This window comes from Trachurus trachurus (assembly GCF_905171665.1).
Source record: "Trachurus trachurus genome assembly, chromosome: 1".
Taxonomy (NCBI): domain Eukaryota; kingdom Metazoa; phylum Chordata; class Actinopteri; order Carangiformes; family Carangidae; genus Trachurus; species Trachurus trachurus.
The window spans coordinates 23,191,664-23,218,465 of NC_139891.1; the positions used below are offsets into that span (position 1 = coordinate 23,191,664).

General features: G+C 41.4%; 1 protein-coding gene across 1 annotated transcript in view; it reads right to left on the reverse strand.

The window, feature by feature from the left end:
• Nucleotides 1–26,802, reverse strand: part of inpp4b (inositol polyphosphate-4-phosphatase type II B) — a gene marked incomplete at its 3' end in the record, with an annotated part of 138,200 nt that overhangs the window by 98,413 nt on the left and 12,985 nt on the right. The window contains exons 3-4 of the mRNA XM_083972504.1: nt 18,688–18,803; nt 13,660–13,776 (exon numbers count right to left, since the gene is read on the reverse strand). Of these exons, the coding sequence (XP_083828630.1) occupies nt 13,660–13,776; nt 18,688–18,803 (233 nt within the window). The remainder of the gene's footprint in view (nt 1–13,659; nt 13,777–18,687; nt 18,804–26,802) is intronic.

A 26,802-nucleotide genomic window follows, 5' to 3' on the forward strand; every position in this document is an offset into this window, starting at 1 on the left:
TATATGAAGCTGAAGCCAGCAGACAGTTAGTTAAGGAAACACCCAATATAAAAGTGTAACATGTGATTCTTACACTTTTCCTACTGGTTAAACATACAAGACTGGTTAAACATGTTTATGTTCTTCAGAGCTGCTGCTAGTCAACAACAACAGATTTTTTTTGTGTGTGTGTGCTATCGATCAACTCATATCACTCTTGACAGGAAAGTGGCCAAGCATATTTTTCAAAGGTGAAACTGTTTATTTCTAAAATGCTGAGATGTCCCCTCACTTAGCACAGTTTTAAAATATATGTTGCAAAAGGATGTGTTTTTTTTCCTACAGGTATTCACAGGCACATATGTGAGTTATAGTAAAACTGTTCTTTATACACCTGTTGTTGTTTTTTCTGGTTACAAACTTTTATGGCATTTCTCAACTTTTTCTCATCACACAGTGAGTGTAAAGTTTGCAGATGCATGCTTAGCTTCTATTATCTGGCAGTTAACTAACTAACTATCTGTAAATGTGGTGTCTTTTCTCCAGTGTTACAAAATGAACCAGTCTGAATATTAATGAGAATAATACTGTACTTCAGAATATAATTCATTGGCACTGAACTGGCTCTCTCTCTCCAGTAAGGCTTCCTTGTAATACTTGTATATAAATAGACCATCACTTGTGTTAACTTGCGGTTTTTCCCTGGGAAGAAAGGGCGTCTCCTCATGGCAGCAGCACCAGACATCTGCTCAGGAGGTTTTATAAGTAATTAGCTTCTCTGCTTAGACTTGGATGGTTGCTTTTAATGAGCATGCACTATTCCAACAACTATTTTCACGACTGAGTGCATACACCCTCACAACAAAACCAAGAGTGCACTTAATTTCCAACAATTGTAAATATTCACTGTCTGGCACCATGAGTCACATTATTGAGGCACACGTCAACACAGTAGAGTGAACAATGTGGCAAACTAAGCAATTATCTACTACCTTTTTAGAACGGCAAACAGGAGTTTGAAGTATTGTCAGCCAATGCAAATGATATTATTAGCGGGAGCGAGCACTTGAGAGGCCGGGCTCTGGGAAGACATCACTCTGGTGTGACAAGTTGCACTGCTAACAGCCTGTCCGTGGGGCTTTTTACATGTCATGTGAGACATATGTAGTGTTAACCTGACATGGCAGAGCGAGTGCTCAGTTGTCAATAAAAATGTTTTAAAGTGTTTAAACTTTCTATTCTCTGGGGTCAGGGACCATTTATTCCCCCCCCCCCCCTCAACTGTCATCCGTCTGGCTCCAGCACTTTTACAAGTGTGCCAAAGTTAACAGGATTTTCTTTTTAATAGGAAAAGGCAGACAGAGCAGTGCTTTCAAAGCTTCGAGGACAATCTCACACTATCTGTACAGTACATGGCGAAGAAGCACTTTAATTCATTACTATGTCAAATGTATCTGTCTCGTGAAAGGCAAATCCCATTCAGGTTTTGGAGGGTTGCCATATACGTATATTCTGCATCCATAATATTAAAAGCTGCCACAGATTTTTTAATGATGAGCTTGATTTGCAGTCTCTGTCCACAAAGAAGATAGGCTTTACCCCGACACATTTTCCCTCTACTAATAAGCACTTTCCAATTCATTTAATGTAGCTCAAGAACTGAAAGCAAAATTCTCACACAGAGGTATTTTATTTCTGCCAAAATTAAAGTTTCATCAATTATAATAAGGCGAAACAGAGATGCCCTCTATTTTCTTGTGTGATGTTTCATTCTCTCACTTTGCTTGTAATGGGGCACATAAACGCTGAGGCCACTGGCAACAGTAACGGGAGCAGAGTTAAAAACTTCATCAGAGGCCCAATAATCAAGTGAATAATTAGCAAGGCTGCCAGAGCACTGAAATTTGAACTTGGGGGGAAAAAAAGGTAAATTTATGGAGAATTTACTAAAGAGGAATTCTGAAGACACTCTGTGATGCCTGATGGGTACTTGGGCGATAAAAGAGAGGCACTTCCTGGGTTTGGCGAGTGGAAGTTCACAGAGGCGTAATTGTGCAATCCATCAAATGCATTTTTTTGTTGCCTGCCTGGGTGGGATGTGAAATTAAATTCACATAAATGACCATAATTTACGGCCAGTTGGAATGGGCAGAATGTGAGAGTGGCAAAAGTGGGAACTTCTGTGTACTGTATATCATATTATAATTAGTGAAACTACAGCACTTTTCCCTGGCGAAAGCGATCGACATTAGTACACATCATAGCTGTGTGCTGAAAGCCAAGAATTTCTCATACACACTCATAAGTAATGCCTGTAGTAGCCACCCCTTAAGTTCCCAGTCGTGTGGCTCACTTGCTATATACTGCTATGATTGACAACTGTGTTGTGACGGGCAGAAGTCGCATAGCTGCTAACCTTTCACAGCTGCTTTCACATGTTTCTAATTGACTTTCAGGACAGGGATCTCTACCATCTCTCTACAGAAAGCTCAGGTAGAATTGACTATTATGTTCACTGTGATGAACTCCTTATATAGAAATTGATTCACTTTATATCTTAATAACTGTGTGGCAGCTACACCTCTCAGCCTGACATGCAGTTTAATGTTTTTCTGATATCATGAGTCACTGGCAGGTTAAGGCTGGTAAAATTAAAAGAGCAGTGCTTCTCCCCTCTCCCAGTCTCACCACTGTGGTAACCCTGAGCAAGACCCTTGTCCCTCTGTTACACCAATGAAGCCCAGACTTGTGTGAGCAGCCGCGGCCCAGGAGGTAGAGCAGGTCATCCATTAATTGCAGGGCTGGCAGCTCAATCCCCTTGATCAGAACAGTAAACACAGAAAGTTGGTCCTGACTGTCATTGTGTTGGGCGAATGTGAGGCGAATTGAGAGTGACTTCTCTATCAAAGTTACAACATGTAACTTTTTTTTCTAATATAGTTCGTAGCATATTAAAAACTGAAACCTACAGTATCTTAATGTATAAAGGTTTTGCCAGATGCTGCCAGTGCTGTGTGTGACTCAGACTTATTGATCAGCGTTGCGGCTCTGTAAAGCGTCAAAGATCCTTAACCTTCAAACCAGTCGGAGAGGGCAGAAGTCAAGGGTGGCAGCTCACAGTTGTCAGTCAATATGTTAACATGTTCCTGGTCCTCTACATCTCTTTGCACCGAGGCTTCAAACTGCTGTAAGCTGCTCTAAGATGTTGCTATGGCTGACTCTCCGAGTCCTGCCTTGGCTGAGACGGTGTAATAGTTTGGTTTCAATAAGTGCAGTCCATTACCATTTATTAGGGTTTTACTGGGCAGCTTATCTGTGTGGAGGTGTGCAACTGTTTTGACTATGAATAGGACATTAATGAAAAAATAACTACTTTCATTGACCAAAATGAAAGAGTCACAGTTAAACCAAACAATGCATGTTTTATTAGGCCTTTTATGAGCCAACATTATGATGAAAGAGATGTGTCAAGTATGAATAGAAATAGGACATAAACAGTGAGCTAATCCTGGAGGAAGCTTTAGATACACTATGACAGAGAGGGGGAAATAACAAGGCCAGACTTAATTTAATAAGGAAGGGCATGCTGTTATCTTTTTGACATTTTAATGTGTTGTGTTGACACAACACTAATTGGACAAGAAAGTATGCATCCATTGGCAGCATAGCATATTCATTAAAGCAGCAGACCTAACACTTAAATAGAGCAAAATGGCTTTATACTGCCCATGGCCAAAGTATCACTACTATTAAAGTATCTTCAATTTTCTGCTTGGCAAGACTGCCAGCAAAAGGAAGGGAGCAAGTGAGAGAAGGGGGTCCACTAGTTTGAGTAATTTTAGTATTGCTGACTTGAACAGCAGTACTTTTCAGCACTTGTGACATTGGCTGACATTGGCACAATGATGGTGAGGGAAGCAAAGTGGCCATCAGACAAGAGACAGTCCTTATCTGAGGACTGTTACTCTCATAGGTTATCACTGCTCAGCTGTCCACCCAATCACTACCAAGACCTTTCTTGGATATCTCTGAGATTGGTTCTTGTAAAAGTGTGTTTGTGTGCGTGCGTTTGTGTGTGTGTGTCCGTCCCCTCTAGCTCTCTCCCTGTCTGCTCTGTCTCCCTGTCTGCTTCCATTTCTCTCCCCCTCTCTATTTCTGCGCACTTACAGAAAATTCCCACCACACTGACACTCATCCAGCTAAAAGCAACTGGCTATGCCAAAAATATGTCAAGTCACCTCTTTTTACACATCATGATTATTGACAGGGGAGGATTAACTGAGGCCGGGATTCTCCATACTTCAGCAGTTCATAATTGGAGCAACAATTCATCATGGAATAGGGGCTGCTCTAACTGCCTCCTGAGATGTGGCTAATATCTGCCAGTCAAACAGTGCTCAAATCAGGTAGACGGCAGAATAAGAGAATCTGCGACAATCACAACAACGCATCATTACGTACAGTAGTGAGTGACGTAAAGCTAGCACAAACTGTGTACCAAGAAATGTTAGATTGATTTCTGTACAAAAGTTTTTTTGATTCTGAACATTTGAAGTTCTGTCTAATCATATCTGAACTCTGTCTTCGCCAAGGCCTTACAGTCCTGAAAAATGTAGCAATTAGCTTCTACACAATGGAAAACATGTACAGTACGATGCGATAAATGATTGTAATGGTAATTCATTACACCTCAATGAAAGTCAGTTTATCAAACAGACTTTCTCAGCTCAAAAGGTAACAAATATACAAGTGAAGGACAGTAATTAATTGAAAGTTACAGATGTAACCATGGTTCTATGAATCTATGAATATGAATGAAGCATACGTTACGTACTGTACAGAGAGAGTATTTTACACAAACAATACAATGCCCCAAGAGAGGGTATCATCTTCCTGTGTCTTCAGGGAATCTGTTTTTTTTAAGAAACTTTCTCGTCGAGGATTGTGAGTGAACGAACACTTCCTTCCTGACTGCCAGAAGCGGTGCTTCAAGCTCTGGATGACTCGTACTAAAAACATCAGAGGGAATCCCGAGCACATGCAGAAGACCTATGCAGATGTACCACGTCAGGTGGTATTCATTCACCTTGTAGAACCTTGTACAACCTTGTACAATGTCATACGCATGAGCAATAACATCCACGATCCAGTGGGACAGTCACTGCTTGGAAAGAGCATGACCTCGCTTGCGGCCATCATAACAAACAAAGAGCTGTTTGGATTGCTGAACGCTCACAGCAGCGTCACTGTAGGGTCTTACTGAGCATAGCAACCTTGACTTTTCCCCTTTTCCTGGTGGGGGATTAAACCATGCCAACTGAACAGACGGGTTGAGGTGTAAGCGTGACAACACCTTAGGGAGAAACATTGGATTTGGCCCCAAAGTGACACCCAAGTCATCTGGATTCCACTGCAGACATGAGTCATAGTGACAGAGGACGCAGTATACACTTGCACTTGGCTGATGTAATGTCAAGGGTGAACGCCGCCTTAATGGATGCCCATCTCAGCTCCACCTGTGCCAAGGGGTTTAAAAGAAAAGGAGCAGAGAGAATCCAACACTAGAGGCAGATCTCACTGGAGATTGTGGGGCAGTTGGGGTACACACTGTACACAAACCCACTCTGTTATTGTTGACTCAAGCATGTCAACATGAAATACAAATGTTATGCATCCTCAGTGTAGAGGGAGAGCAGCCCTCATCTGGAAGGGACTGTGGAAAGTCCAAAATGATCACTGCACAGCAACTGGTAATGGCTGTGACGGTTTCTCTGTGAGTTGAGACAGAGTTGAGAGCTGTCTATTGGGCTGCACGGTTCACAGATCAGCCAGTCATCTGGGTGCATCAGGATTTTCATGACCTGTGACTAAAAAGAAAGTCTGTGTCGCAATGGTGACTGGGCAAATACCGTGCTTGCAGTGAATCATAGTGGTGCAGCGTCATGTTGTGGGTGGGGCTTCTCAGCAGCAGGGGAAAGGAGGCTGGGCCATTAAGCACAACAATGACACAAAGCAAACAGCAAAGAAAACACTGCAACCCAGTTTAAAGGCCATATTTAAACCTTTAGGCTGTAGTCAGTCTGCCCCAGGACAGCTGTGGCTACACAGGTGGCTTACCATCACTGGTGTGAATGTGGTATGAATGAATAATAGTTACTGTATGCGTTTTGGGTATCGGGTAAGAATAGAAAAGCGCTATATAAATGTAATCCATTATTATTATTATTAGTTGCTGCAGAGGGGCTTCTACAAACTACTGAATTAAGGGTCTGAATGCTGTTGTCGATGATGAAAACTAAAATTAAAATTCCGCTACATCTAATTTTCACTTTGTTACTTTGGCTTATTACTGTAAGAGAGATTGTTGAGGAAAAAATAATATTTTTTTACAATTTACACTTAAAACTACAATCCAAGAAGGTGTGCAAAAAGTGAAGGGGGCTAAAAACTTTCTATACTGAGTGTGTAGATGAATGACATCAGACCAAATGGCTGATGACATGATAGGATCCACATTTTAGAAGCAGGGCTTTAAAACTTAAAAAAACTTTTACATTATTATATAAAACGGTGCATCTCAAAGAAAGGGTGTTAGATTCCTGCCCAATTTTATCCCTAATATCGACAAAATGTGAAGTGGAACTGGTCTAATTTGATTAAAACAAAACAGCATGTAGTTTTAACATTGTGAACGGTGCAGCTCCCTCCTGGGAAATTGTGAATATTACATTTGAACTGGTATGAAAAGTCAAGCAGGAGACTCACGGGGGGAAAAAAAATCCAACAAAACCTCATCCTTCCCATGCTTTGGGACTCCTCTCATACTGTACATTCAATCCAATTTTCTCGGTGTGTGGGTGCGTGTATGGCGAACAGGCAAGCAGTTTGAGATGGAACTTAGATCAGTTCTTTCTCCATCGTCCTCCGGATCAAAGATATCTTGCTCTATCCCCTCTGTGCAGATGGTGTCTGTGCACGCACATGTGTTCATCAAGCTGCTTGTGTCGGCCAGAGGAAGAAATAGCCAATATAGTCGCCCAGTAAAAAACCCTTTTCCTTGTGTTTTATTTGATTGAATATATTTTATGGCGGCTTTATGGAAATGGCCGGACATGCTCCATTTTCCTGTATTACTCAGATGGGGTCTTCTGTTTGTCACACTACAATGCACATCACAGAAACCAATCAAAATTCCTCACCATGGTCAGTAATGGGAATGCAAACTGAAAACTGCATTACATGTTCATTCCAGACTGCAGAGAGCAAAGGCAGGATAAATGAGGCGGTGATTAGAGAGAAGAGCTCTTACAGAGGCAGCTGTCCTATTCCTTTACACCATGAGAACACTCAGTGACAGGTTTGCACCGACAACAAACCACAGGTCTGTCATTAGCCGTGTGTCTTCGAGCCTCCTCACAGAGGGAAGTGAGCGCAAATGTGATGCACTCAACACACACAAATAATCTTAGTTGCCACTTTCATACGCTTTTAACTCAACACTTTCTATTTATCTTACCTCTCTCTGATGAGCCTTGCTCTGATTTCTGATCAACATTGAAGACTGGCCACGGAGATTTAATCTAAGAGCCTCAAATGTCTCATCTGACCACATATTCCAGTCCCCAAGACAAGTAAAAGCTTGTTGAGTCTTTCCAAATTAACTTGAAGCTGCAACTTGGTGCATCTCAATAAATTAGAATATCTTCTATCTATCTATAAATGCTTTTTGATTTTTTGTAATATTCAAATTGTTTGAGATACTGGATTTTAGGTCTTCATTAAATGTAAGCCATAATCAATACAAAATAAAATAAATAAAGTCATGAAATGTTTCATTCTGTTTGTAATGGAGCTATATAATGTATTAGTTTCACTTTTTGAATTTAATTACTGACATAAATAAACTTTTCTATGATATTCTAATTTATTGAGATGCACCCGTACTGCCAAAGGGCCTTCTACAGTAAGTACTGAAATACGGTTCTGAACACTTTCAAATTAAAGATTTCAGATTTAGATTTTAAAAAAGTAATTGTGCTCTGAAATCACGTGCACAAATGTAATTATCATATTTTCCTCCTCATGTATCATGACAGTCAGCTTTTCTCTCATCGCCTATTAAAACCATGTTCAGAGACAAGATGCATCAATTATGTTTTGAACCCTCTTTGTTGACATCATCATATTCAAAGAGTTGTCTGGGCTTATGATAAAATTGCTTTAAAAGTGAGGTATAGTGCCTTTCAGCTACAGTGAATATTTCTTGATTCAGTGATCAGAATGTGAGCTGAAAGGGAATTTATTGCCCCTGGGAGCCATTCAAAGTGCAGCTGAAGGTAAGACATCAGTGACAAAAAAAAGGCTAGCCTGTCATCCTTTGACAACTAGAGCTTGAGGGAGGAAGGGGGGTCACTAACACCTGAGAGATATCTTACCCGGTCGTACCCCTTCTCACACCTTCACTGCCTCACTTATCGTTCCCTGTGCCCTGTGCATGTACTCAAATATTCATGACCATGCAGCCAGTGTCATCTTAGAATATCTAAATGGGAAGCCCAAGGCAGAGGGAAATCATCCTACCATGAAATTCCCCGGTCCTCTACAAATGTTAAAGCAGTCGTCTATAAACCTCGCTCCATCAGCTTCCTCCCCCTCCGTGTTTCAATTTCATCCCCTCTTATTTCCACTCCAAAACTCTTAGGGCAATATACAGCATGGCATATCAGATAAAATGGCAAATTTGCTAAGTTTTTTATATATATTGATGTTTAGTGGTTGGTTATCATGTGTGCTGTCTGCTTTCCAGTGCAGAGAATCAGCTGGTAGGCTGGTAGGAGAGCATCTGCTACATATCCCTGAAAGGGATCTGTAAAACTTTTGACAGCTGATTTGTAAAATGCATGCAGACACACAAACACATCAAACCGTTCATGCTTGCCCTCTCTCACAAAAAAAGTAAAATTAAATGACTGAGCCTTGGCTGAGTGATTTCCGATCTGCCACTTAAGCGGCTGGGGGCTGACGCTTTGTGCCAGCTCATGTTCAGGGTCATGCCTGTGTCACTTAAAAAGTCTCTAATGAGACCCAGACAAGCACACTGTGCCTAGCGGAGCGCAGCCGAAGAATCTTAAAGCCAACCACAGCATGAGAGCGTTGGTTCCAGCTGAAAAAAAAAAGAGGGAACAACAATCTTCAAGAACTGCCTGCCCACTACATGAGGTCTGCTATGATAAAGGAAGAGGGGTTTGTACAAATCTAAGACACAACTACGGAAAAAAAAAAAAAAAAAAAAAATCCTGATAAAACCCCATGTCGAGGCTCAGTCCTCGGTGCAGGCGGCCCCGGTTCGAGTCCCGCGTCGGACGGCCCTTTCCTGCGTGTCATTCCCCCACTCTCTGCCTCCCCATTCCCTGTCTCTCTCTCAACTGCTCTATCAATTAAAGGCAATAAAAGCCCCAAAAATAAAATAAAATTTTAAAAAATGGTCAATGTTGTGATGCATCTTTTCTTTATAAGGAAATGCAGTTATTTAAGATGAGTGAAGACTTTGAATGGACCTGTCCTGTAAGGCTGTTGGTTTGGCCTTTAAGCTCTAAAAGCCGAGCTTGAGAGAAATTTTGCGTTGTTTATCAGCGATCTTCTCGACAGACTGACAGAGGCCACTGACAAATCTCACTCAAGAGAGGGACAGTGTGAGGGACAAGCATGTACGACAACCAGGCATCTATAAAATATTTTGGCCAGGCCATGCTTGTAAAAGAGATTTTTTTTATCTCAAGCAATTTGCCTGGTAAAATAAAGGTAAAATAAAATTTTATATCCAGGCATCTAGCTCACCATGTGTTAACTTTTGTAAAAAACCTTTGATGGCACAGAGCAAAAATAGTCCCAGGAAAGAAGGTGGGAACTGAACAGGAGTAATTACAATATAAGCTGTGGTCAACACCTTGGAAAAATGTAATTCCACTCCAAGCTAATTTCAAGTAGCCAACCAGGTTAAATTCTAAGAGGAAGATATAAAAACAGTGGGATCCTAAGGTTTCACGCGAAGTTCCTGCTCAACCTTCAATGCAGCATTTTTTTTTCTCCCCCAGATCTGTGCCTTGACAAAATCCTGTCTCTGAGCTCTGCAGGCAGTTCCTTCCTCCTCATGCCTTAGTCTTTGCTCTGATATGCATCGTTAGCAGTGAGACCTTACAGTATATAGACGGGTGTGTGTCAATAAAAATCATGTTCACTCAGCTGAACCAGGCTAAATTTTCATGTATCAAAGCAAAGATTTGGATATTTATGTCATGAGGTATTTCAGTTTTTCCTTTTTTTAAATCATTTGCAAAAATCTCCTCAGTTCTTCATTATTGTTTTTTTGTTTGTTTTTCTGACACAGGGTTTAAACCCAAAACCTTCATACTAAGGTGACAGTCCTGCTAACGTTAATGCAATCGATAAAAATACAAATTAATGGTACAGTATTCTAAAAGTTAATGGAAAGAGCTGTTATGCTTTTGTAGTGTAATAGTAACTATATGTAGTTTTACAGTGCTCATTTTCATAAGTATCTCACCAATTTTAAAGAATTAATAATTGATCTTAACATTTGAGTTTTTCATTTGATGAAACTGGGCACAGGCACAACAACAAACTTGGGGAACATACTCAGAACCAATTTTGCAGATTTAGAGAACAAAGGTATCCTGGCACAACATCACACAATCTGTGAGGAAGCTGGAGCAGGATGAATACATTACTAGCTGGACGAATTATCAGCAGGTGGAGTTTGTATTAGCTCCAAATCAGCTCACCCTCTTTTCTCTCTCTCTCTCTTTTTTTTTAAAACCAGGAAACAGGAGACCAACTTCTTCAAGGAAATAATCGTTTCCTGAGTGAGCAGAGCACCATGGCACAAACATAGACAGTCCCACTTCTTAAAATATGACAGATCAACTATACAAACTGTACAAGGCCAGATGAAGTCCTGTGCACACAATGTATGCAAGGTTATTCTGAAGGACAGAATCTGTACAGGTATGTTACACCATCACCTGTAGGACAATACATCTATTACTTAGTTGTTGTTTTTAAAGAGCAACTATGCAAGTCAGGTCGCTTTTCCGCTGTTTTGCTAACCTCCGCCTGGCCATGTGCATTTGTTTTTAACAAAGCCCCCGAAAAATCAATCCATGGAGCGGTGGTGGATAACGTTATATAACATATACTATGTTACGACGTGCGTATCTGTGTAGTCTTAACCGCCATAAACAAAAGATTACGGGTTACAGAGCGCATTTGTGTCGCGTGGTGCCGCAGAGACGAGAGCTGGGACACCGGGGTGGCGGCCAGGTACTTCACTGATGTTGCAAGGTTGGTTTTCAGCCGTGAGACGCCAGGTGAAGGCAGAGAGCCTCCATTCTCACTCACAACAAGTCACAAGTCATGTAGTTAACTATCACAATTACTCCGGAACTTTTTAATGAAGGTAAAATTGTAGTATAGCCACGATAAAAATCCTGCTTACTTCCTTTTTAAATCAAATAAAAGCCTGTATTGAATAAATCCTAGCTCATATTTCACATCCTGTAGGAAAAGTAATCGTTAGCTCCCCATAATAATCCAGCTGACACAAATGAAAATATTATTGAAATTATCCAGAGGAACCAGTATTTGGAGCTGCTTCAAGAAAAAATGTCCCAAGATGTTTGACAGAGCCAGAAGACACACTGTGAGGATGCTTCCTCTAGTCCAACTGATTTCTCTGTATAAACAAGGAATATGTGCAGACCAGTGTGGTGTTTAAAAACAACACAGAACCACATCCACCTGCTTCAGTAAAACTTTGTGAGAGATGTAAAGATTACAGTAATGAACACAGATAGACATCAGATTTGACCTGTGCAATACAACGACCATCAAGTAATCAAAATAACGTCCTTAAAACCACATTCAATTTGCACTTTGATGTGCACACATTTAAATATGTATAATATGAAAAATGGATATCAAGTGCACTGAACCGAAATTGCATTAAAAGGTTTTGGAGAGCATGGTATGGCTGTTGTGTTAGTGATGAGAAAATGTCTCTGCAGGTTGAAAAATACCAGAGTTTAGGCTAAAATTAGTAACAAATTGCATAACCCAACCCCTGCAACAAGACTTGTTAGATTCAAGTTACAAAACGGCTTAAAAGTCAGAATAAAAATGCAAAAAAACATATGCCAAAAGTTAGATGAAACTGCATCCACACAACTATTGGCTTTATACAAGCACAACATTAGAGATAGTTATACATTGGCAAATACCAACGGCTAAATACAGGGCTCAGCACTCACATTTCTTTTAGGCTACGGATATTTTTTACAGAAATAACATAAACCCATCTCTTTAAATACTTAATATGCATGAGTTTATTGCAGATGAAAACTGACTTAAATGGGAGAGATAAATGTAAAACATTAAGATGCACTTGATGCACCTAACAAAGGAAAACAACACATTGTTCTTCATGGATGTTTCCCTTTTCTAACAGCATTGAGTCTAGTAATTCATGGCTTTTGGAAATAGGTTTGAGGGTTTTGAGCACTTTATCTAATCTGCATCCAGAATCAGGTTTGTTGTGGAATTAACATTGTCAACAACTGAAATGACCTGTGATTTTCATTTTAACCGGTACAAATGACAATAAGCGTTGGTTAAACGAGAGACTGTGCTGTCATAATATTGTGAATATTATGACATATTATGTGCATATTGTGAATATGAATCTGCCTGCTTCTCTCAGACACAAAGTGCATGAGAATTTTAAGATATGCTAAACAGCCTAGACACAGTCAGCTTTAGTTTTAGCTTGTTATATATAAACACACATTTTCACACATTTTGTTATGTTGCAGCTTTATGCTGGAATTAAAGACAAAAATTCAAATATCCAGAGGGAAAAAACTATTCTTACTGTCACATCTTGTTCCTTCCTGACAAGACAGTGGCTCTGATTTTCACTCACAATATGGGAGCAAAATGATATCACTGTAGAGCCCTTTGATGGAGTCCTTGCTCATCTTAAAGCTCATGAATGCTTCATAATAAGTTATGACAAATTAACATCTTGGCACCCGGGGTTGATTGGGGTGCTTGATTAGGATCACATATAGATCCACATAGAAGAGTTTCCTACTAGTCTTCTTAAAAGTCTGAATCAGAGAAGGCCTGGTCCATTCAGGATTCAATGTCTGCCTCTCTTTTCTCATTCTTACTGATGTACCGGCTGGTTTTCCCAGGGGATCAATGCCAAAGGACGGGCTGCCATGCTCAGATACTCATCGAAGGCTACACACCCTTTTCCTTCAAAACTCAAGGCAAAGGTCTTGGTCTGAGACCGACTCAAATGAATAATTACTGCCACAGTGCCATAATTCACCGCCTGCTATAATTCAGCACACAACTCTTTGCACTTCCGAATCTGTAGGATAAATTTAAATATAATGAGATTCAGTAGCAGATTTCTCACAGCTTTTCATGTTCATTCCCCGTAAAGTTTAAAGCACAGTGTTGCACAACCAACACTTGAAAGATGACTGTTTCCCCCAACTGACTTTGAACACATTCTCATCATTACCGCTGTCTCACTTGCTGGATTTTTAAACATGCAAGCACACACACACACACACACAGTAACTATTTACTCACTGATTCCTGGCTTTTGTCCTTTGCATCGTACACAGTTAGCTTGACTAGTGTCTCTGGGCTAGCAGGATGCTCCGGAGGGAAGGTCACCCCCGTCAGAAATAGCGGGTCTTTATTCGCCTGTCAGAAAGAGGGAGAACACAGAGAAAGGTTAAGATACTGCATGTGTGTTTGTGTGTGAGTGTGTGCACAGTACTTTTTTTCTCATACACACTGATACTGCAACACACATGTTCATGAAGAAAAAAAAAAAAACAGGAAGCCAAAGGGAGAAAAGGAAGGGAGGGGGCTTAGGTGGGTAAAGGAGCCAACAGCTGGGCTCAGTCTGTCTTTCTCCTCCTCCCGGCATTTCTCCCCACTCCTCTCGCCTCTCCTGGGCACAGAGAGGGAGAAGATAGAGCTCTCCCTGGTGGGTCTACCTGCAGCTCTGGCATAACTACAGTCTCCCAGCTGAGACTGCAGGCCAGGAGCAACAAATGTTGACAGGTAAACTGGCACAGCAGCAATGTGGCAATGGGATTAAACCAGCTATAGTAGCAAGTGGTGGGTTTTCAAACACACCAAAGGGCTGCATAACATTAACTAATATTCACTCAAAAACTCTCTGTAATCACAATACCCAGTCATCACCTTTAACTTCAATGCCTTTTGAGCTTGCGGGTTAGATTTGCCGTGGGGAGCTGCAGAGACTTCTGTGTCATAACACTGTAAAATGTTCATCCTAACAATGGTATATTTAAATCCCTTTCTAAGACCTCTGCAGTGCCTGCAAACTCTTTGTCATTTGTTCAGTTTTACATGGTTGGATGAATTGTCTTCAAAAGAGGAAAAGTGGGAGACAGCATTGTGAAGGTTCAAATTCAGTATCTACTATATCTAATTCCCTTTGCTTCAATTGTTCGCTCATTTATTGTCGTATCTCATCACATCACCTGGAGTTTTGTCAAGATTTGCAGCTAGACTTGTCGAACAACAATTAAACACTCACCAGTCTTTTAATAAAACTGTAATGTGAAGAAATATGACTTTTATCGTTACAGCAGTTGAGAGGGTTTTCCTGGGAACACTTGAGAATTGTTTAGCCATTTGTTGTTTGTCTATTTCAAACCAATTCAAAGCGCTTTGTGTTTACACTGGGGGCTTCCTGTTCCTCTGCACCACTCTGATGGGCGTCTCTCAAACACAGCCCCTCTGGGACTGTGCAGGGTACAGACTGGGGAGTGGTAATGAGACTGGCACAGACAGACTGGCAGACATGTATGAATGTATGGCCACACCCTTGAGTTTAAAATAATTAAGCTCAGGCTGGTGAGTATGGGCTTTAATCACTATCATGCTATGTTTGTTTTTTTCTGTTTATATATGCCAAATGCAGGTGAAATCGCAAGTAAAACATTCAACATGCTGAGTAAAGTACTGTAAAGTAAAGTACATCAATCGTTCATTTGTTAGTATAATTTTCTTGTAATTGTTTTATTGGACAATAAAGTAATACGTTTTTTATAATCACAGGGTCATTCCATCAGAATATGAATTCTCTAAACATTCAAAAAGGTTTAACTGAGTGCTCCTTACACATTAAAAAAGAGTACAGCAATATGCACTGGCTGCCAGGCCACATGAAATTAGTGCTGATGAAAAGAGTTAAGGCTCCAACAATACAATATTTGAAAAGACATTTTGACCTCCGGTGAGATCTTTATGAGGTAAAACTGTTTAAAAATGAATGCCACCCGTTATTATTCCTTTAAATAAATGCATGGTTCCAATTTTGATTACAAACCCTTAAGCTAGGCAGCCTGCACAATGTTTGATAATTGCCTCAAAAGTCTGAACCCTGTGTTACATCTACAGGCACAAGTGCCAAACAAACGCCTAATCAGCTTACCTGCAGCTCAGGTAAGATGGAGAAATAAACAAGTCCAGGCAATTGGCTACAATAAGGGATGTTGCAGCAGTGAGAGACCAAGCATGACGCTAAACAGCAGTGCAATTATACATAAAAAAAAGACAGAAATATGTGTTCAACTGCACACAGACACACACAGACCCAGACCCACCTCCTCACCGCACCACAGAAATCTTCCATGCGCTGACAGAGGGGAAATAAAACAAGTCTATTGCTTCTTGTTTCAGCCCTTCAAGACATGCTAATACCCCGTCTCTTGATGCCCAGAACCATTCTTCCACCCAGCCATGAAGCTTTGTGGTCTGTGTACACTAATATATTAAACACACAGACCTATTCACACACAGTGGGTACACACACAGTGGGACCAATGCTCTGCTTTGAGCTCAGTGAAATCTGGGTATACAGTACATCAGTGGTGTACACTGACAAAACAGACAGGCAGAGCCATTATACTCAAGAATGTGCAGGTACACACACACACACTCACACACACACACAGCCCCCCTTACGCCTCCCTCACTGGCACACTGAATAGGCCTCATTCAGACTTACCAGCATGCTTGGCAGCCTCAGCTGTGGCTGAATCTTCTTAGTGCTACTGATGGGCTGAGATGAGCTGAAGTGGTAAGCCTGTCTCCATTTACACAGAGAAGTAAGCCAGCCTGTCATACAAGTGGTCAGCGTATGCTAGGGGAGACAGCTGGCCCTCCCCTCTCTTGTCTTTTTTGTCTGTTTGGGTTGCAAACCTCCACGGACCGGCCAATTTAGGCCATTTGAGGGTGTGCGTGCGTGTGTGTTTGAGTGTGATTCGGTTTGGAGGGGTGGGGGGGGGGGGGTTAGAGGATGGTGTTATGGCTTCAGTTTCCCTGCACTGGAGGTTTTTCTCCCTCCCTTGACCACTCATAATTAAACACGCACACACACACACACTAGACTAGACGTTTTGGACTTGCTCCAGGCAGGGGGTTCTACGCTTCACTAGCATGACATCAAAGGCTGTTTTATCCTCTGGCTTTGTGTGACGTCAAATCCCCTCGAGTACCACCACTCCTGGAATCATTGACCATGTTTTAGGAATGGGATTTTTCCCCACACAGATGTATTTGGGTTTGGGGGAGAAAAAACAATGCCGCTCTTTCCATCCCAGTTTCTTGTCTCTTGTGTCATGCTACACACACTGAGAAAGCATGTACATGTGCAAAACAAAGCACCTCCTTCACATTTTTTTCAGGTACTAAACAACATTTTTTTTGTCAGGAGATTAAAATATCATTTGTCAAAGTTGTTTCATATTGCGCTTAAGATTTTCTACTTAAGTTGTCACTGGTTCTTTGTGTTTTACGAAGACACAGTACCTTCATTGAGACACATACTTTCTGTCTGGAGATAAAAGGGTTTTGCCTAATCTGGAAATATGGCACTGTGTCCCAGTTCCAGTATTAACACCACTGAGTATGAAACATGTTGTAATGTATTTGGGCAATTTGTGTATGAGAAACACTGAAAACATTAGGTGGTACTGTATAGGTAATCGGTTTCAGCTTCAGAACTGTAACATCCGGATCTGACATGATTAAATGCCGTCCACTTCTTTCTACCTTCCTCATGTCTGATGATTCATGGGTAAGACTAGTGAGGGCTATGTAGCAGCTGACATGCTCCATCATTTATCTTCTAAATTAAACCTTTATATCATACACCACGGATTCCTGATAAGACACCTATCACATGAGTAGGACTAATACTCCAGTGTTCATGCAGCCAACACTCCAATCAGGGTCCAGTAAATCTGGCGGCAGCTGTTATGAGCAGGCATCCCGGGAATGTGACAAACAAGAGAAACACAAGTGGCAGTTGGGCTTTCTTCAAATTCATATTAGACTCACTGTGAGACTGCCCGGCACACAATAAAGCACAAACACACATACAGTACACAGGTCCTCCCCTAGCCATAAAGGTTAATGAACCTCTGCTGTTCATGTTGAATGGCTGTGTATTAGAGGGGGAAACCCAGCTGGTTACCACTGTCCTGACCATGACCTCTTTACAGCACACAAACGCTTCATTCAAACAGAATTTCAAAGTGACATTGGATTTTCACAAAGCTGTGCTGTTTTTGAGTCAAAATGATAAATATTAATGACCATTAGTATTTAAGTCGCTGTTCACTGCTTAACAGACTGGGACACACAAGAGTAGTGATGTTCACTGTTACAACACTATACAGACTAATAAAATGAATATATGGCAGAAAAAACTCCAGACTGTCTTAAGCACATCTTATAAGGTTGCAAACCTCTCTTTTAAAACACTAGTAAAATCACACAGAATGTGCACATACCCTGTTTTTGTGAAGTCGAAAGCAGTCCATATCCTCAGATCCTGCTTCATATCCTGAACATTACAGGCATGAAATCAAAACTCCAGCGGCACTCAGTGTCTACAGAGCTGGCTGAGCCAGCATACAGTATCCTACCACATCCTGTGTTTCCACACACACACACTCAGTGCTGTTCCCCTGACAGGACTAAAGGGAAAAGAAGTTGAAATGCAGTCTTTGAAAGGAACGGTTATGCTAATTCAGCTTTACTGGATTCGAAGGAAAATAAAAGTGTCTCTTCTTTATGTGCAAGAAATCTTGCCCTCATCCAGTATGTGGGAGGTGCAAGAGGGTGTGTGCATGCACATGAGTGGGTGTTCCACTGTGGGACAGGGAGCAGTTGTTGCCGCCCAAAAAAACACTTGTGTGCCTGTTGCCTTAACAACAGCACTATCTCACTGAGGGTAATAAAGGAACAGAAGTACTCTTACTTAAAGGAACCCATATACAATTATAACCCACAACACACATACTAAGAGATGATACTGGCTGAGAGCCACACACAAACTATCATAGATGTCTCAACTCAACTGTCACAGGAAATGGAGAGTCAACGCTCATTGTCTGTTCCAGTTGAGTGAGGAAAAAAAGGTTGAGGGGAAAAGAGGAGCAGAAAGAGATGGAGGGAACGCCAAGACCCAGTGACCCAGAGACACAGCAAAACAACAAACATCAAAGGTCAGAGGGAGCCGGTCAGAGAGTGGTGAGTGTGTGTGCATGTTTGTGTGAGTTGCCTTACCTCCACTATCTCCGTGCAGGCCTGAGTGACGAGGTGCTGCTTGTGGGGATCTATGACGGCCACCTGGACCAAAGCATTGGGCTTCCTGTCTCTTCCTGAGGCCAGATCATTACAAGCTTTTAGAGAGTGGGAGAGACAGGGAGGGAATGAGAGCCGATGGAGGTAAGAGAGGATGGATTGGAAACGGGATGAGAGGAAAGCAGGGAAAAGAAGAGAACAAAATCAAGGTTACAAGGGGGGCAAACACTTTACAATAGTCATGAGTGACGAATCACACAGCACTGTCAGAAGTGAAGAATGTGACGGAAGAAGCACTGTACATAAACACTGAAAAAGGAGCAAAAAGGTAGAGGAGTTATTAAATATGTCCAGATAGATTTGAAGTTACATGCTCAAGCACTAAAGAGCTAAATCGACTCCCTCACTCTCTAAGGTCCAAACTCAAAACACAATACAATTTTGAGGAGAAGGGAAGGAAGGAATTAAATAAAATATATATATATACATTGAGATATAAATTTGTTGACTCAGGAGTTGATTAAACCGGCAGCGAGGCAAGTAGAAGTAGAACTCCCTCTGGCAGGGAGATACCAGTTTTATTAGGGCTTTCATTTCCGACAACAAAAGCAGCTTGTCACTCAGTCTCGCTGGCTTCCAAAGACAGGAGCATGGATCCCACAATTCCTGTCAAAGAAACGTGCTGCGTCTTGGTGACAAAGAAACATAGCCTAACAAGATATAGTAATACTCACTGATCCCATCACACCTCAGCTGAAGCAACTATCCTGAACAAACACAACTGTAGTGCGAGACATCCTTGTTATCTCTTTGTGGATGTCAGACATACAGTAGTGAAGTTGCACATTTGACCAGAGAAGCAAACAACAAAACAGACAGATGTTTTTTTCCTTTTAAAACATGTATTGTACAACTTTTGGCAGGAAAATCATGTGAATTACTGAGTGACTGAATTTGAAACAAAAGTTCACCTCACATCTGCTTCACATGAAAGGCCTATAAAAACATATTGCCTGATAACCACTAAATGAAACCACCATATGTCCTTGATTTTATGTATTAATTAAAATTTGTATACACTCAATAAAGCTGTGTTCAGCAGCCTCCTTGGATCCAGTCCAAGATCAGTATTTTATCTATCAAGCACAATTCTGGCATGAAAACAGCAATTGATCTGCTCGCAAAGCCTGGTCAGTTTCACACATTGCTTCTAAAAAACTGTCTGGATAACATCAAACAGTAGGTGAACTTCCATTGGAAAAAACTGCAAGGGCTGAAGATTGTTTCTTTGTGTGTTGGTCCAACTTTATGGGTTTGATTTGAATGTTTTTAAGGAACTGAACAGCAAGTGGAGATGAAAGGCGTTGCTGCAGGCGGGTTTTTAAAGAGTGAAGAGCAAGAATGACGTTGGAAAAAAATAAATGAGTTCAGCAGCAGGGCATAGCCTACAGTATGTGGACTTTTCTTTTCTCAGGTTTACATACACTAATGTGTTAGGTAAAGAGATAAGTTTCACTGTAAAGTCTTTCTTTTCCAATCAGTAACTATAGAATTCTTTAATTTATAACACATGATATGGTAGACAGTGTTATTAATACAGAAATGTTCACAGCAACAGCAACTTTCACTCAAAGAAAACCAATATTAAAGACACATTTCCACAACACTAGAACAAATGTACTGTTAGGGTGACGACTGCCCAGAGTAACACAAATAAAGAGTAACAGTAACACAAATAAAGCTGGGATTTAATTAGCTTTTGCCACGCACACACACTTGTCAATCCATCAAATACAATACACCAGCTCTGATTTTTTGTTGATGGTTGACTGAAAGAGTCAAATATTCAGAGGAATTCAATCTGTGGGAGTGTCTGTATAGTCGCAAAATAATTCAGCAGCAACAGCAGAGTGAATGTTTGCCATGCTGCACAGGAAAGAACGATTGTGTAAAAAAAGAAAAAAAGAAAGTTGTCTTAGGTTGGGTTGAGTTATCCCCAATAAATTTGTTTCTTTAAGTGGTTACTGTATGAATATCCATCTATCACTTACATGTCTATTCTGAATGTGAGCCTACATGTCCACCCTTAAGCTTATAAACAACCATCTATAAATTTGCAATGAGCATCAAGTGAGATCACACTCGCATCGACTTGAATTTTAGAGGGCAACCATAGTTCATTTGATCTCTTTTTCCAAATTACCGGGTGCACACAAGTCAAGACGTAAACTTGGTGTCTATATGGAGTCTGAATTACTGATTGGTGGATAGTGTGATAACATCTTAAATTTATTACATTCAAACATCACTTATCACAATGTGATATCCAATATGACACACCTGTGATTGCATTAGACTAAATCACAATGACTTATTCCTCCATTTATCCAGAGCATGTCTGGTCACTGAGAGACTTAATTTAAGAATTTCTAAAGTACAACGTCTCATTAAAATGAAAAGTGCTTCACTGAAGACATTAACAACTGTCTCTGAATTCTTGAGCTGAGGCACTGAGTTAGGTCTAAGGATTGGTGAAAGAGTCTGGGTGTAGGGCACTCCCACAGCAGGGGAGCGTTAAGTGAATCATGAAGGGAATAACTTGGTCTTAATGGACTTGAGCATATGTCACCATTACAAAGCAAACCTTGAAGCATGTACTGCAGATGTTTTCCTGACACCAAATTATGTTCAAGGAAAATAAAAAAAAACTCTGCGGTGTGTTCACATGCTACAAACAGCATCTACAGTATGTCGCTGTTATTAGTGAAATATTGGAAAAATGCACTTATACTGTACACAAATGCCTGGACATACCGAGCACATTCAATCCCAAGTTTTGACTGCATGCAACTAAACACACAAAACGGCTAAAGGCCATAATGGTTGCCACAGAGCCTTTTTACTTTCGGTCGATTTCATCATATCGTCTTCATCAAACTTTAGCAATTTGTTGCTCTCCCTTTGTCTAAACTACACTGGCTGTCTGGTCTTGACATGATTCAAACACTTTTCATTTTTTGCTCTGCAGCACTTACATTCACAAAAGCCCTGTGATGGAACAGTGCAGATAAGTTGCTGACTGCCCCCATCATTCACCTCAGGGGACATATATTTGACTGGCCGGAGGGATCTTCCCTACCCCACCGCACAGTTAACCACAGTCATTCTGGTGATTGAAATGGGACTGGGTGCTCAACCATGCATCACCACACTGGCTCTCTTACAGGAATATGACACTTTGAGTGACCCTTTAAGGTCAGAGCTATTATGATGCTGGGAGGGGGTGGCAGGAAAGGGAAAGAGAAAGGGTCAGAGGGAAAGGACAACGGAGTCCCTTAGAGAGACATTGAGAGTTTGAGGAAGGAAGCCTGAGTGAGAGGAGAGATAATGACGGAGTAACATGGAAGAAGGGAACGGCAACCATGACCTATTGAAGTTAGAGAGAAAAAAATGATGCATTGAACAAATAATGGATTTAAGAGCAGAAAAACAAAGCACTGATCAAATTTAGAGTGTTAAAGCAGAAGTAAGTGATATATTTGTGTTAATATAAGTCTTAAATAGTTATATCTTCCGACAGCAATCACTTACATAGAGTGTTTGGTCTGAAACACGGGTCTGTCAGTCCCTCTGCTCTGCTCTGAGCCGAAGAGAAAACATTTATCGTATCCTACAGTTTTTATCCAATGAGGAGAGAGAACGGCATGCAGGGCTGTGTGTGCAGCCAAGGGACGCCGTGAATGTGGCGACGTAGGGACGAGGACTGTTATGGTGCGTTCAAGGAAACTCGTATTTTTCCGACCGTGAAGTGGTACCAGTTCGATCTGGTACGAGTTCACCGGTCGGAAGTTACGAGTGGCAGTTATAGTGACTTTCACCGGTAAAACAGGTCGGAAAAACACGAGTGGGTTGCCTGGAACGCTACAAAGTCGTAAGTTGTGACTTGAAGCTGTAATTTACGATTTCAAAAGCCTGCCTGGAACGCAGCATTAGCGAAAACGACCGGACCACTTACTTCTGCTTTAAGTGCTTGCAGAACATTACATTTGTATTGTTTTTGGTCATTTATTAGTAAATAATTTTATTTTAATTAATTTAATCAGGTGCATACATTAATCCAATAAGGAACAACACTGTTCCTCAGTGTAGTGGGAGATCTTGGGAGTAATCGAGCACTGTACAATAAGACGAAGTGCAAAAAGATGAAGTAAAGAAGGGCACAGTTAGTGCCAGTTAGGCACATTGGGGTTTTGCTTTAGAGAGGAGAATCTCTCTAAAGGGACAAGTCTTCAAGAGACTCTTTAAGCCAGTGACAGACACCCATGCTCTAATAGCATTTGGTAACTCCCTCCACCTTTAGGAAACAACAAATGAGAACAGACTATAGACTGTGATTGCTTTGTGTAGGGGTGGAAATTCTAGATCAAGGAAGAGTAGCAGGAACACAGTGACTGAAAAGGAGCACAAGCCTGTATGATAGAGTTAATTTGATGGATGCATACACAGAAGTTACTCTGTGGGCAAGCATTAGTGCCTTTAACTTTGATTTGAGTGGCCATGGGTATGTTACGGGAGGCCAATGAGCAGTACAGAGTGACATGTGGCCTTTTAAGTTGATCGAAAATCAGACGTGCCCGTGCATTTTGGAAAGATTCATTAAGAAATTCACTGCACGTGTCCTGAGATGCACTAGAAGTTAACGTAGTGAAGAGACATGACCTGTAACAAGAGTTGGGTGGCATATTGAGGCAGGTGATGAGGTGATGGTTCACAGTGCAAAGCTGTGAAATGGGGAGACAGGCATAACAAGGACAGGGAAAGAGAGGATGTCGTCAAACCTGACACCCAAGATGAAGAGGAAATCATTGATAGATAATTGCCAGGATGATCATTCCTCATCATTCCTTGCCATGCCACACTGAAACAATGCTCATTGAGGTAGGATTCAAACCCAGAGAGATGCCCATGTCAAAGAGTACCAGTAGCAGGAAGCTGTGGATCACTGTGCCAAAAGCTGCCAATATACAGTAGGTTCAGTAAGATAAGAACCAAGGACTAGGCTGCAGGTCTGGCTGCCCTTAGGGCTTCTTTAATAACCAACATAACCCTTTGAGTGGAGTTTAAGACAGACTGATTTGGATCAAAAAGGTCAGCGGTTCCCATGAGAGAATCTCCATGACCTGGTGGAAAGCCTTAGATAAGAGTGGGCAACAGTTCAGTGTGAGCAGGGTCAAGTGAAGGCTTTTTGACCAGGGGTGTTACCTACTGTAGGCTGGTTGGGAGGTGGTTATTGACAGTTTAGCTGACATTCAGAAGGATGTTGTTTTGATATCTCACGCACAATAAAAGGAGTAAATGAAAGAACTGTAACTGTCGTGCCATTGACCAGGGGAGACAGAGATGGACATGTAGTGGGACATCTCAGGATTTTTGGTGGCTTTTCCTCATAAAGAGGGCTGGATGAGGGAAGTGGTCTCTCTCTTCACTGGAGGAGACTGATTATAAAAAGCAGTTTTGGCAGCACTGGATGCTGGATGAGAAGGAAAATAGGGGCGAATAACAACCCTTGAGATCTGCAGGCATCACTGAGTTTACAATATTTTCTCTCAGCAGCTCTGAGATTAGTATCCATCTAGTCAGATGACAGCAGTCAGCCATGGGTGAGGGTGGTTTGGCTGATAGCGTAGAGGAGAGACTCCATGGCATCATGGTTGCAGTGGGGCCGGATAAACTAGGGGCGGTAAGTATTGGAATTTATAAGCAGCATCGGTATCGCTACCGGTTAAATCCAGACAGTACCCATCCCCTATGTGTAGAGAGTGGTGACTGCAACCAGTACCAGTGTTTCCTGGTTTGTCTTATGGCCCAGTGAGAGCCAGTAGCTCAAGAGATAGCTGGTTATTCTAGGTAAGGATTAAACAGCTTTCTTAAGTGCAAACTGGCAGCCTCACAAGTCAACAGAGAAGGAGACATATGTAGGTGAAGACTCACCACTAGTTGGGCAGATTTCCAGCTTACGTTGCAGTTTTAGTCAAGGGACTGAACTACACCTAAATTACCTTAAAGGACAATTCTGGGGAAATCCAACTTGGGGCTGTAGTTTCCTAATAATTTAGGTCTAAAAGAAGGATTCTGAAGATTTTCTTTTTAATGCTCCTGTTTTGCAGTCCCCGCATCGCCACGGCAGCGATGAATGGGAGCAGTCCGATCTTACGCTGTTTAGGCTATTTACACCCCACAGAACCACTTGGCTTTTCAAACATGCACTAAGGGGTTTGTTTGCTTTAAGCAAGCGGACATGTTTGTAAACAGAGCTGTAATACAAAGTCTTGCGAAGTCTCGCGTGAGTGTCAAGTTGCGGCTAACTATGTTTACAGGTCGTCTGAAGCGCTCCTGTTTGTTTAATCAACAAAGTAGTGTTGTCACGATACCAACATTTTGGTACCGGTATCGGTACCAACATGTTTTTCGATACTTTTCCAAATAAAAAGAGAACACAAAAAATGTCATTATTGGCTTTATTTTAATAGAAAATCTTAGAACTATAACATATGTCAGGGTTCGACAATAACGGTTGCCCGATTGCCCGGGGCAAGTAAAAATTACCGGCGGGCAGGTAGAACCTGCGCGGACTTGCCCGGTCGGGCAAGCACCGACTCAGATTTTATTATTTTTTTATTTTCGGACGTTTTATGCATTTATTTTGAAAGGACAGCTGGAGAGAGACGGGGGGAGAGGGAGCGAGTGAGAGGGGGGGTTGACGCGGAGCAAAGGCACTGTCAGGTGGGATCGAGCTGGGTCGCTGCAGCGGGTGCTCTACCAGGTGAGATAGGCTGTACGTTGCTCGCGGCTGGCTGTATTTAATCGGCGATTTCACCGAGCATTTCACTGACGGTGAGCGGCCTGACGCTGCTTCATTAACGCCGCCGCTGTTTCAGACTCGGGGCAGACGCACCGTTTAGTTACCATACCGACGAGCTAACGTGTCCTATCCTGTTGTCAATAAACACACGTGGAGACGGCGCTTCAAACAGGGGTGTGAACATGCGGCCCGCGGGCCAAAACCGGCCCAACAGTGGGTCCAGTCCGGCCCTCAGCAAGTGTGAAAATTTTAAATTGCACATATTTTTATCAAGAAATTTCAGGTGGTTCATAATATGTTTTGTAAAAGGATAGTTCATTAACTGTAAACATCTTAATAATGTACTAAAACAGAGGAAAAATAAACATTTTAAAATATATGTATAGGCTATCATGCTATTGCTTTACTGGTTAGGCCTACTTGAGATCAAATTGTGCTGTTTGTTACCCCTGAACTAAATTGAGTTTGACACACATGATTGGCTGTTTGCCTGTCACTGTTGTTTCAATGTCCCACATCCTTGAGTTTTACAGGGGCAACTCAATAAACTAGAGTAACATGGAAAAGTCTAGGCTATTTCCAGTAGTTCAAGTCAAATGGCCCCAACCAAGTATTGAGAGCATATAGATGGACATGAACATTTTCATATTAAAAAATATTTTTTAAATTGGTCTTTTCTAATATATATATATATTTTAGATACTGCATTAATACTGAAGCTAAATTGTCCACTGCAGCATGTGAATGCAATGAAAAGAATAAAATCTGACTGGAGGAGCCAGCTATCTGTTAAAATGTTGTCCAGGTTAATGTTTTTAGCCATTAAAAGGCCCTTCAGTTCAAGATTTCAACTGTGATCGGGCATTAAACAGGTGGCTCACCTGTTCAGATAGGGCATGGAGGGTGCAACTGCTACTGGTCAAATAATGTGAAATAGCAGTTAATTTTACATGTCTGCAATGATTGCCATTTAAATGCAATTATAGATAATAATAAATACTGCTTTCTGAAGAAAGAAGTGTTGTGTATAGTCAACAGGAAGGATTTTAGTAAGATATAAGTCATGAGCGAAAGTATGCACCACACAACCAGAAAAAAAAACCTAGGCAGGGCAAGTAAGAATTTAGATGGGGCAAGTAGACTTGAAAAGTACTTGCCCGACAGGGCAAGTACGAAAAAACCTTAACGTCGGACCCTGTATGTATCAGTAAATAATCACTAAATCAGTAAACAGT